Source organism: Ursus maritimus, unplaced genomic scaffold, assembly GCF_017311325.1.
Source record: "Ursus maritimus isolate PB19 unplaced genomic scaffold, ASM1731132v1 scaffold_27, whole genome shotgun sequence".
NCBI classification, from domain to species: domain Eukaryota; kingdom Metazoa; phylum Chordata; class Mammalia; order Carnivora; family Ursidae; genus Ursus; species Ursus maritimus.
Window position 1 is genome coordinate 3,223,885 of NW_024425230.1, and position 13,165 is coordinate 3,237,049.

General features: G+C 44.1%; 1 protein-coding gene across 1 annotated transcript in view; it reads left to right on the forward strand.

Annotated features, from left to right (window-relative positions):
* Positions 1-13,165, forward strand: part of ATP10A (ATPase phospholipid transporting 10A (putative)) — a 190,930-nt gene that overhangs the window by 164,641 nt on the left and 13,124 nt on the right. The window contains 4 exon segments of the mRNA XM_040642656.1: positions 447-550; positions 644-770; positions 6,371-6,555; positions 11,773-12,100. Coding sequence (XP_040498590.1) covers positions 447-550; positions 644-770; positions 6,371-6,555; positions 11,773-12,100 — 744 coding nt within the window.

Consider the following 13,165-nt stretch of genomic DNA (forward strand, 5'->3'; position numbering starts at 1 on the left):
AAAAAAAAAAAAAAAACCACCTAACCTACAATTTACCATCTCAATAAATGTATAGTTCCGTAGTGTTAAGTGGTCTCACATGGCTGTGCAACAATGCTCAGAACTTTATCTTGCAGAACAAACTCTTTACCCATTGGACAGTTCCTCCTGTTTCCTCGCCCCCAGCCCCTGGCAACCACTATTCTGCTTTCTGTGTCTGTGAGTGTGACCACATTCAGACCTTAAAAACATGGCTGTTCTCCTGGGAAGCTAGCCTGGAAGCTGGGTGAGAAGAGCTTCCGGGCTGGAACCTCTGGGGTGGTACTGGCCTCTCTTCTGGGTAAGCTATATATGTAGAGTTGTTTCAACACCACGCAGAGCTGCCTGAGGTTTGTCGAGTGGTCCCCGAGCCGCCAGACTCTGTTGTTCTTACTTATCTGTGTGTTTCTGCTTCCGCTCCAACCTAGATGACGCCCGAGGAAGGCATCAGAAGAAAATCCGAAGCAAGACTCAGAATTACCTCAACCTGTATGCCGTGGAAGGCCTGCGCACCTTGTGTATTGCCAAGAGGGTGAGTGGGTGCCAGCTCCACAAGCATGCGTGCTGGCCACTGCCCCCATTGTGCTCAGTGCCTGCGTGGCACTCACCAGTGTGTCTCACATAGGTTCTGAGTGAAGAAGAGTATGCCTGTTGGTTGCAAAGCCACTTAGAAGCAGAATCTTCCCTGGACAACCGCGAGGAGCTTCTCTTCCAGTCTGCCATTCGCCTGGAAACAAATTTGCATCTGTTGGGTAATTATGCACACGAGCACATGTTGCACAGAGCACTGTGGAATTTGCAGAGACGGTCCTGGATGGGGTGGTGACATGGCTCTAGGCATTGGCAGCTCTGCACATGCCAGGCTTGGTTAAGGAGTTGCCTGGCCTGATGCTAGCACGGACCCCAGGCCCAGCCATCCTTGACTGAACGTTCCCACCATGGCACCATTTTATTCCATGTGCCGTCCCACCAGGCACCCAGTGACAACACATGACTTGCCACCCCTTAAACCCTGCTTTCCCACCAAACGTAGAGATGAGGAATGAGGCTTCTCAGCAACTGATGTTTGAAAGGACTCCCTCCCCCTTCTGCTCCTAAAACAAAAAGAAACTGTTGGACTCCAGAAATGGCTGTGCTTTACATCTTATGAATGTTTCATAGATTCCATTTGGATGAAGAGAAAACGAGCTCATTTTTACTAAAATGTGCTCATATTTGCTACTGTGTTTCTATTAGTATTTATAAAAATATTTTAATATTTAAAATACTTAATATTAACTGTGTATTAAATTAGCTGAGTCTTTGTATATGTGCTCTCTGTGGCCACACCAGGAACTGATTGTGATCATGCTGTATACACACCCCCCCCATCCTGTGGTTCTGAGAGTCAGGTGCATACGTGGGCCACAGAGAAACCGGAGTTCATCCCTCTTCATTTAATACAGAAAGGCTGTATTCATATTCATTTGGTCTTGTTCCCTGGATAAAGGGGTTGGGCTACTTATATATCTATATATGCAAATCTAATATAATAATTAATATATTTAATAGCATAACACTTTATATAATATTCTTTTTTTTAGATTTTATTTATTTATTTGACACAGAGATAGTGAGAGAGAGAGCACAATCAAGGGGAGAGGGAGAAGCAGGCTCCCCGCTTAGCAAGGAGCACGATGCAGGGCTCGATCCCAGGGTCCTGAGATCATGACCTGAGCCGAACGCAGATGCTTAACCAACCGAGCCACCCAGGCGCCCCTATATAACATTCTTTTTTGCCTATAGCGTCTTATAGGAGGCCATGCACTGCTCAAGAAAGCCCCCAGATCCAGATGCCCAGAGACATCATGAGCAGTATCCCTGGGGGCTGATTAAATGAAATACTTGGAAGACAGCTGTGCTTTTTCTAGCCTGCCACGTTTTGATTTACTGGGACTGTTCACATCTAGAACACGCTTCTCCAGAAGACACTGTTGATCAGACCCGTGGGATAGCCAGGGGTTCCTGCTGGTCCTTCTGGCCTATGGGCAGGTTGTGCCTGTCTCACTTCTCTGTCCTTTCACTGTGGGGCACGCTCCCTGGAGAGCTCTGACTCTTGAATGGAGTAAAAGTTGCCTCCCCAGTCCCTTCTTTCATGGACACTGGTCCCACCCAGGGGAGCAAGGCAGACGGAATCTCTTCCCTTTTCCAGAGGGTGAGACCTTAACTGTTTGAGGATTTGGCTGTGAGTCCCCATGCTGTCCACCTATCTTTTTAGGCACCCCTACCTTTCCTTCTCTCACAGTCTAGGAGCCTTGGCTTGGTTGTCTGTCTAATCCTGGCTCTGTCACTTACTGGCCATGAGACACTGGGCAAGTGACTCAGTCTTTTTGGCAACCCAGTCTCCTTGTCTGCTGGGTAATAATCCCGCGAGGATGAACAGAGGGGGTGCCCAGTGAAGCACTGAGTGAGGTCCAGCCACAGGGTCCGGTACTCAGCAGCATGTGGTGATGAGTCTTAGGTTACTGCCTCCACATCTGTTACAGCCTGGCTGGCCTCTTCAGGACAGACTTCCTCTGGTGGTTGGGCATCCGTCACCTCCCTTGGCCCCCGTGCTGTATCTCTGTTAACATGCCTGAATTTTTGACAGCCCTAGAACACCCTAAGTTCATACTGAACTTGAGATCAACTCACCTTCCTAGATCTTTTTCAGGGGGATTGCTTTCTAGCTTGGATTCTGTAATTTTTGCTTGGGCAACTATGTAAGCATCTAAAAGTAAGGTTTTCTACTTATCCTGTTCCATTTTTTTTTCTGTTGGGGCTGGGATAGTAGAGTTTTTCAGAATCTTGCTTCAGCCACATCCTGCTGTCGTCCTGAGTGGTTGTTTATCTCCAGGGGAGTGTTAGATGGCTCTGAGATGAGTCAGTGAAGGAGCTACTGGAGGGCCCACAGTGGGCACTGTCAGTGTGCTGGAGTCTGCTCATGCCTGTTGGTGAGAGCCTTTTCACGCATTTTCAGAAATTTTGCAATCACCGTTTGCTGTTTTGCGTAAACTTTTAGGAATTTTGCATAGCTTTTTGATACTGTTGGTAGCTTGACATCAGCCAAGGTGAGTGTATTTGCACCACAGAAATGGAAAAATGCAGCAAATCAGCTTCCCTCCTGCGAGCTGGTGGTTAAACACTTAGCATCTCCTGCAACCTGGGATATTTATGGTTCAGATGATGAAGCCTGAGCTGGAGAATAGGAGAACCACCGCCACAGTGTTCACCACAGCTTTATCCACGGTGCCTGTGATTCATTTTAAGAAATGTAAAGTAAGCTGTTTATGTTTTTAATAAGCCCAAACCCAAATAGTCCTTCTAAATCTTTTCATTTAGGTTCCTATATTAAATAACATCAGAGAACTACGAAGGAAGGGTCACCATTTATACAGTGTTCTTGAAATTTTCTTTTCCATAATGTTCTGGCCAAGAGCCTAAATTCAAAGGACAACATTCTGTTCCCTTTCCCCAGCATTCCTGTTTTTTTTTTCCCAGATGTGATCTGAAATTCCACTCCCATGAAAAGCCACCTGACATTTAATCACAGTGAAGCATGGTGGCATAAGCTTGAACCCTACTACCTACCCTGTTATAACGCTCCAAATGCCAGATCCTCCCAAGGCTCAGGCTGTAGAGAGGTGGCATTTACTCTAAGTTGCACAGATTCCAATGCTAATTAGCTACCTTAAGGAGCTGAGGAAAGACCACTGTGCTTCCAGATAATTTTTAAAGGACTGTTTCCTGAGATTTACTCTTTATCCCCAGCCGTATTTCATGCTGAGATAGATATACTTTACATAATTTTCTTTCTGAGTTCAGTAATATTCTGTGTGTGAGTCAAAGCTGCTTATGGACGATAGGATCAGTCCAGCCACCCAATTGGGGCTTTGGCCAGTTAGCTCCTGAAATGAAGATGCTTTATTTTCAAGGTGTTACGTTTTCCCCGAAGGACTGAAATGTATCTGTGAGTCCTTCCCTGCTTTCTTTCTTGGAGGACATTTATCAAGGAGCTCTGGCTGAGCAGCCAATATACAAAGGTAGGGAGTTACAAGTCCGTGCTGTAGTAAGTTGCCATCTAGTGAAGGGTGGGTAACTGGTTGAATTACACACAAAGCTCTGTTCCGTAGTGGAAGTTCTCCTAGAGCGGCCGTACAGATCAGAGGTTTGGAGCGTGAGACATACTGTGCGTGGAATGCTGTAGCCCTTCCCTTGCTAACTAATCTCACCTTTGCTTCCCACATCTACATGGTGGGGATAACACTCACATGTTAAGGATGCTGCAGAAATTTTTGCCTGGCAATTAGTAATTCATCAAGGTTAGCCATCATTATGATTATTCCATAACCATGTTATTATTAAGTATGAACAAGATATTTTTTAAAAAGAGAGAGAGAGCACATGCGGAAGGAGGGGTAGAGGGAGAGAGAAACTCTAACCAGACTCGTACAGAGCACAGGGCCCCGACACGGGGCTTGATCTCACGACCCTGAGATCATGACCTGAACTAAAACCAAGAGTTGGACACTTAACTGACTGTGCCACCCAGCTGCCCCTGAACAAGATATTTTGAATACACGGAGGCAGACATGCTCATCCCTCCCTCTTTCCCTAGATAGCAGGGAACATATCACAGCAGAAGTGATACTTAGGGTCCCTTGGTGGATGTCAACTCTGTCAGATGGTAAAAATAAGGAGCCAGAGCCAGAGCACACACTGTCTCCCCATGCTAGAGCCAGGGGTCTGGAGGAGGGGAGAAAGGCCAAGACCAGATGGCCTTCCACTATCTGGGTTGTCAAGAATATGCTCACAATGAACATGGAGGATAACATGGTTTTATTCCTAAGCAGACTTTGAGACCCACATCCCTGCCTCGTCCTTCTCATGGGGACTCCGTGATTCAGAGCTGAGGGCAGCTTGGGTGCAATAACTCCTCCTCCTTTCTGGGCCCTTCCCAAGTTCCCACTTAACCTTCTGGTGCATTCAAATAAAAGGTAGGCCAAGGTCCACCACACTGCACAGCGTGCATGAGAAGGAAGAGAGAAGACTGCCACTTACCCCTGAGGGGGCTTCTGGAGAGCTGGTGATGCTCCTGTTACCTGAGCTCAGGGTTAAACAGGTGTCTGATTTGTGAACGTGCGTTTTAGGATATATTTAAGAAATCATGGTTTTTGTACATGTATTCTACCTTGACTCCACCCTCCCTGCACCTGCCAACTCATCTGTTCTAGGACGAGAAAGGGAAGTGGTGTCTATCTTAGTCATTTCAGGCTGTCATAGCAAAATACCACAGACTGGACAGCTTTAACAGCAGACATTGATTTCTCACAGTTATGAAGGCCGGAAATCCCATATGAAAGTGCCGGCCAATTTGGTTCCTTAAAAGGCCCTCTTCTTGGCTTGCAGATGGCTGTCTTCCTTCTGTATCCTTGATGGTGGAGGGAGATCATCTCTCTTGTGTTCCTTATTATAAGGGCACTAACCTCATTCACGAGTATTCCACCTTCCCTCCTAATGCCATCACAGTGAGGATTAGGGCTTCAACCTGTGAATTATGGGGGCAGTGAAACACCTTCAGCCCACAGCAGCCTCTCAGCACAGGGAACAGTGTGACATAAAAGAGAAAGGCAGGGCCAATGAGGTGTTCTCAGTCAATTCTGTACTTCTAGAGGGAAGATAGAGACCATCTCATTAAGTGGACAATAGGAAAAAAACCAAGGCTGACCTGGAGAGCTCCTTTGTGCACTGGGTACAAAATTTGTCCCAATATACAGAAGCCTGCATAGGGAAACCCACTGCTTATTGATTATGTTTGTGGAAAAAGTACATTCTGGATAATGTGGCTTTTAAGAAATAGTGTGCTTGTGTGGTCTGTTTAGATAGCTTACAGTACGCATTGCTGAGAGCAAATATTATGGATGTTATTTGGAAGCTTTGTATGGGATGGATAATTTTTAAAACTTTCTCATCCTTCAGAATATGGCCATTCCCGCCATCTCCCCACAAGCTTTGTTTCCAAGTTATCTGTTATGTTAAAAATTAGCCGCATGTTAGAAAGCATTGGAAGTGCTTTGTTGTGAGTACAGAGAATTATGTTCAGTGCCTCACAGTTATTCTGACTCATTCTTGACTGTGTCAATGAGGGAGCTGCTGAAAGTGTTCACCAGTGTCCAGAAATGATGAATCATCATCCACATTAGACAGGCATCAAGCAGGTTGCAGTCTATGGGGTCAAGCCAGCATCTTTGGTATGTTGGCAATGGCATTCGTGCCCCATCAGGGTCTGAGGGCATGTGTGGAGGGGCTCACCTACACTTGCACATTTGACCAGGTGCCACTGGGATTGAAGACCGCCTGCAGGATGGAGTCCCAGAAACCATTGCTAAATTGCGTCAAGCAGGCCTGCAGATTTGGGTTCTCACTGGTGACAAACAAGAAACAGCCATTAATATTGCATATGCCTGCAAACTGCTGGACCATGATGAGGAAGTCATCACCCTGAATGCTGAATCTCAGGTATGTAGGTTTCCAGGAGGCCATGCTCTGCCTGGGCCAGCTTCCTACCCACCTAACCCCCACAGCAACAGGAATGCCTTCCATTTCTTTGCCCTCTACCTCTGTGTTTGTACCTGTGTTGGGTTTCTGGCACTTACATGTTCTTGCCATTGCCTAGGAAGATGTGGGATTTGATGGGATTTCTTAATTAAATCTCTGGACTTTATTAATGCAAAGTTCAGCCTGCTTTCTCCTGACCTATTCATGTCAACAATACTGGAGAATTGTTTCATGAGGTCACGCAAATCAGCGAACCAGTCCATTCAGCACTGATGTACTCAGGATGGGATGGTTGTCTTGGGTTGCCCCACTGGGCACTTAGAGTTTTCATCCAGTCACATTTATCTATTTAAATTTCTAGGTATGTAGGGAGTATCTGCTTCTCATAAACCCGGCCTGGACTCTGATTCCTTGAGTGAGCCCCCATTTGAAACATCTTTTTGAACTGTATGATGAGGTCTGATTCGTCAACTTCTTCTGTTATGGATTATCATTTAGCTCTTACATTTAAGATGCACCTAGCCACAAAGAGTTCTCCTATATATTCTTCAAAAAGTTTTGTGGTTTATTGTTGCACCTTTAGACACAGTCCATCTCGTGTGGAATTTTGTATAGGGTTCAGGTCAAACTTCATTCTTCTGTACGTAGCTGACTAACCCAGCACCATTTGTTGAAAAGTCCTTTTTTCCACAAAACTCTCTTTACACCGTTGTTGAAAATCAGTTGGTCATGTTTTTTAGGGTCTATTTCTATACATTCTGTCTGTTGCACTGACCTGTGCTTCTGTCCCTTCACCAGTATCATGCTGCCCTATGGGGTTTTTTTAGAAGTCTTAATATTGGTAGTTTTTTTGTTTTGTTTTGTTTTTGTTTTTGTTTTTTCTGATTATTCTCTGTTTTCAGTTCCTCCATTCCCTTTTCTGCCTTCCTTTGGATTACGTAAGCATTTTTTTACTATCCATTTTCATGTGTCTCTTGACAACATCACTTTACTTGGGTTGTTAAGCTTCTTCTTCTTTTTTTTTTTTTTAGAGATTACAATATGCATACTTAAGTCATCACTGTCTACTTATGATTAGTATTTTGCTATTTCGAGTGGAATGAAGAAGTCTCATCACTCCCTGTGTCCCTTTACCCCCTTACGTTGTAGATGTCTTCTATATGAAAGCTACAGAGATTGAAATCCTCATCAGATATTAATTTTTGCTTTCAATCAAAAAGCGTATTTTAAACAAGTCAAAAGGAAAAGAATAGCCCAGCTTATTTATGTAAATATCGACAGTTTCTGTCACACTTCTTTCATCCGCAATGTTACAAGTGTCCTTGTGGCATTTTTTTTCCCTCTTGTCTGAAGAACTTCCTTCAGCAATTCCTTTAGAGTGGGTCTACTGGCGACAGATTCTCTTACTTTTCTTTATCAGAGAATGCCTTTCTTTCACCGTGGTTTCTAGGTGAAATCAAAAGTCCTCCAAATCATTGTTACCCTATAGCTAATGCATCATTTTTATCTGGATGTTTTGATTTTTTGACTTTTTTTTTTTTTTTTTTTGCCTTTAGTTTAAGCAGTTTGATTATGGTGTGTTTGGGCCCAGATTTTAGATTGATACTCTGGGATTTGCTGAACTGCTTGAATCTGTGGGGTTATGTCTTTCACTAAATTTGGCAAGTTTTAGCCATTATTTATTTCTTCAGACGCTTTTTCTGCACTGCAGTTGCTCCTCTTCTGGAAGACTGATGACGTGAACATCAGGTCTTCTGGTTTGCCTCAAGGCTCTCTGAGGGTTTCTTCATTTTTTCATTTTTTTTTCCTCTCTTGTTCAAATTGGTTAACTTCTATTGCTCTTTGAGTTCACTGACTTTTTCTTTTGTTATCTCTACTCTGCTATTGGGCTCATTTACTGAGTTTAAAAAACTCACTATATATAATTGCACCTTAAGACACATTCCATCTCATGTGGAATTTTGTATAGGGTTCAGATCAAACTATATATATATATATGTGTGTGTGTATATATATATATATATGAAACTTTATATATACGATGGTTTTAAATTTACAGAAAAATTGCAAAGATAGTATTGAGAGTTCCCATATAATCTACACCCAAATTTTCCTGTTATTAACATCTTTACAGTAATCAATGAACCAATATTGACATATTACTTACTAAAATCTATACTCTAGTGCCTGGGTGGCCCAGTAGGTTAAGCATCCAACTCTTTTTTTTTTTTTTAATATTTTATTTATTTATTTGACAGAGATAGAGACAGCCAGCGAGAGAGGGAACACAAGCAGGGGGAGTGGGAGAGGAAGAAGCAGGCTCATAGCAAAGGAGCCTGATGTGGGGCTCGATCCCATAACGCCGGGATCACACCCTGAGCCGAAGGCAGACGCTTAACCGCTGTGCCACCCAGGCGCCCCTAAGCATCCAACTCTTGATTTTGGCTCAGGTCTTCATCTCAGGGTTGTGGGATCGAGCCCCACATTGGGCTCTGTGCTGGGCGTGAAGCCTGCTTGAGATTCTCTCTCTCCCTCTGCCCCTCCCCCACCTCTAAATAATAATAAAGGAAAGAAAATCTATACTATATTCAGATTGTCTTAATTTTTACTAATGTCCTTTTTGTGTTCTAGGATCTCATACAGAATCTCACATTACATTTAATTGTCATGTTTCCTTGGGCTCTTATTGGCTGTAACAGTTTCTTAAACTTTCTGTTTTTGATGACTTGACATTACTGGTCAGTTATTTTGAAGAATACCGTTATTATGGGGATTTGTCTGATGTTTTTCTCATGACTAGAATAAAGTTGTGAGTTGGGGGAAGAACTCCATAGACCTAAAGTACCATTTTCATCATTTTATCACATCATATTAAGGGTACATTCGATCAACATGACTTATCACTGTTGATTTTATGTTTGTCAGCTTTCTCTACTGTAAGCCAGTTATTTTAACCCCTTTCCATATTGACTTTTTGGAAGGAACTGACTATGCACAGTTTACACTCAGAGTGTAGAGATCTTTTCCCCCTCCTTGAACACAGAGTATCTACATAAATTATTTAGAATCCAGTGAGCTTCTTATTTTGGTTAAGGTGTTTTTTTGGTTCTAAAATTTCTGTTGGATCCTCTTTGTATCTTGTTTTTTTCCTGAGACTTTTTTTCTATTCATTTCTAGAATGTCCACTCTTATTGGAGCATTTTTATAATAGCTGTTTCAGAGTCTTTCTCAAATAGTTCTGGTATCTGTGTCATCTTCACTTTGGCTTCTGTTAACTGTCTTTTTTCACATGCATTGAGAATTTCCTGCTTCTTTGTACACTGATGAATTTTGGATTGTATTGTGGGCATTTTGAATGACACTGGTTATTTTAAAATTCTGTAGAGAATGTGGATATATTTTAGGCAGGTAATCAGCCCTCTTAGATTCAGGCTGCAAGCTCTGAACAGCCTCTGGATGGTGGTTTCAATGTCAATTTTGTGTAGCCTTTGCCAAGCTACTAGAATCTGTCTCACATTTTTGCCACCCCTTAATAAAAGTTGGGAACTTGGGTGGCAGTCTGTCCCAAGTTCAGTTCTCAAAAGTCTTTGTTATGCCATTTAGGATTATGTCTATGTGTACATGGCTTGTGGGTGAGTTCAGGAATTAATAAACCATGCTATGGGGTCAGCTGGCCAAGTTCTTCCATCTTCACAATTTTTTCCAGTACTTACTGGTTGTCTGGGACTCCCCTTTCCAGTCCTCTGGCCAGAAAGCTGGGGCTTGAGTTCCCTTGCTCTACTTTGTACTTCTGCACCAACACCTCCATCCAAAGCCAAGTGGTGGTAGGACAGAGAGAAAAAGGCAGCAGTTATCCTGCCACCACAGGACCACAGCTTCTCTGATACAGTCTTCAGCAGCAGATGGTCCTACTGCCAGCATAACAAAATTGCCTGGGGCTGGGTTCAAGAGAATAAGAAAAAGATAAATAAAAATGGAAGTTCCTTTATCTTCTCTGAGCATTGGGAGTTCTCTTTTCCACTCCTCTAGCCAGAACGGGAGGGCTTCTCCTGGAGCTCTCTCTGTCCCTGCCTTGGCACCCACTTGCAGGTTCTATGATGCTTGTGTACAGACCAGGTGCTACCAGAAGGAAAATGGAAAACTCACCCACCTGTCTAGTATACTTAGAATGCTGGTCTTCCTCCTCATTGCAACAGCTACTATTTATTTTCAAAGTCCTCAAACAGTTGCGCTATGAATTCTATTTGGCTGCCATAGTTGCATTCAGTGGGGGAGCCAGGTGGATGTGGTCTCTCCATTTTACCTTAGCAGTGCTTGGTGCTAGCATGAGGGAGCTCATGGTGTTTGTAGAATCCTCTTCCAGTCCTGCCTCAGTTACTACCACTCCCAACCCCACCCTGGAAGCAAATCTCTCCCTCTTCATATCCTGTAACGCTTTTGCACATCCTAGTCTGTGACTTACTGTGATCGTGTGTATGTTCAGCTCCTGCCATTTGTTCAAGGGCCAATAGCTGTGTCTTCTCAGTCTTCCTTTTTCTTGTCTCACTTTTCTAAATACAAAAGGTCCTCAATAAGCACTTACGGAACACAACTGGATTTCCAGGGTGCATTGCAGGAAATTGGTTGCTTACCCAGTGGGCTCACTGTCCACAGAGGGCTAAGAATTACTTGCCTTCCCTGGAATGTGTTTATTCTTGGAAATAGTCATCTCTCTTATGTCCCCTGATCCCTCAGCCTCCCCAATAAGTTTTCCTATTCTTTCTGGGATTCAGGTACAGTTTTGGAAGGGCATTGCCAATAAAAGCCTCAATAATTATGCTTTTTAAAACATTTATTTCCCTGGTCAACTGGAGAGCTTAGGGAAACACTGATAATTACACTTCTTTAGAGGATAATAACCAGCCAGCAGTCTCGCCACAGTATAGTCAGTCCTTCCAAAGTGAAGATGTTCTAGTCCAACCTCCACACAGTGTAATGGGCAATGAAGTGGAATCTTATTGAAACCCTAGACAAGCTCATTCTCTTCAATGTGGAAAGTCATCATCCTCAACTAACTTCCCTTCTGGACAGAGCCTGCAACCTGGTGCCCTTGAGATTATCAGACTGTCAGTGTGAAGGAAGGTAACCTAATCTGTGATGCAGCTGAGTGAACTGAGCTTCCTCTCATGTCCATTTCAGGAGGCCTGTGCAGCCCTGCTAGACCAGTGCCTACACTACGTGCAGTCCAGGAGCCCCTGCAGTGCCCCTGAGAAGACCGCAGGCAACGTGAGCGTGGGGTTCTCCCCTCTCTGCCCGCCCTCCACATCCACCACCTCTGGCCCCAGCCCAAGCCTCGTGATCGACGGAAGAAGTCTGGCCTATGCCCTTGAGAAAAACCTAGAGGACAAATTTCTCTTTCTCGCTAAGCAGTGTCGGTCAGTCCTTTGCTGTCGCTCAACGCCTCTGCAGAAGAGTATGGTGGTGAAACTGGTCAGAAGCAAGCTCAAGGCCATGACCCTGGCCATAGGCAAGTATCCAGGCCAGCCAAGCAGGGCCCTACATAAATGAGTAGCTCCCATCTTATGCAGCTGCTTCCTCTGGATGCATCCAGGACTTTCCACCCCTTCCATGCTATGCTGTAAGATGGGAAAACACTCCCGTGCTCTTTTTTCTATTTATAAAATCACACCCAATGTAAGAAAATAAGCAGCCTGTTCGAAATATAAAACATGGACTTGAAAACCATAAAATATGGTACAACATTTATAGCTATATATATAGCTGTATATGGTAATACAGTGGCGCTTTAGGAAGATAGAACTTACACTGTTTCTTGGGAGACAGGAGACTAGAGATCTGCTGTCCCAGGTAGCCTCTGCCACAGCAGAGCCCTGCACGCTAAGCATTATCTCAGAACACCATTAAAAGAAGGCCCTTTTCAGGTGCTTCTGGTCACCATGAGCCAACTGGAATGCAAGACTCCATAATACCACAAGAACCCAGAGACTTAATGGTTATCAGAATCCCCATCGCCTCTAATCCTTTGGACTTTACTGATTGTTCCAAGACAAGCATGTAATTAAATGAATCCATCATAAGCCTATGAGTAGTTGCTAAATCTTACAGCATTTCCTTAAGGACTGTGCATCTAATGGTGGTTTTTCCTTGCAGACTTCTGGCCTGGAGAGCCTTCTAGGGTCCTCTCCAGTGCTACCCAGTCCTCACCTACCTCCTCCCAGGGCATCATCCCCACCCGCTCTGGTTGGGGTCCAATCTCCAGCCAGGTTCAGGGTCTCAGCAGCACCATCTGCTGCAGAGGACTGAGAAAGACTGCAGGTAGCCCAGGGAAAGGGGTGTGATCCCCTTGACCCCCAGATATCAAAGTTTGATCTCCCTGAATATAGAATCCATACCTAGGTGAGATTTTATTCTGAAAGAAAGGATCCTAACCAGTCAACAGTATTTTCTGCAAAAAGGTCTATACCAGCCTCACCTTGTTGATGTGGGACACTTCCTTAGGAGAGAGTTGAGGCTGGTAGAGCCTGGGTGTGAGGTGGGATGGCCTTAGTGTGGGTGTCATGGAGACAGCCCT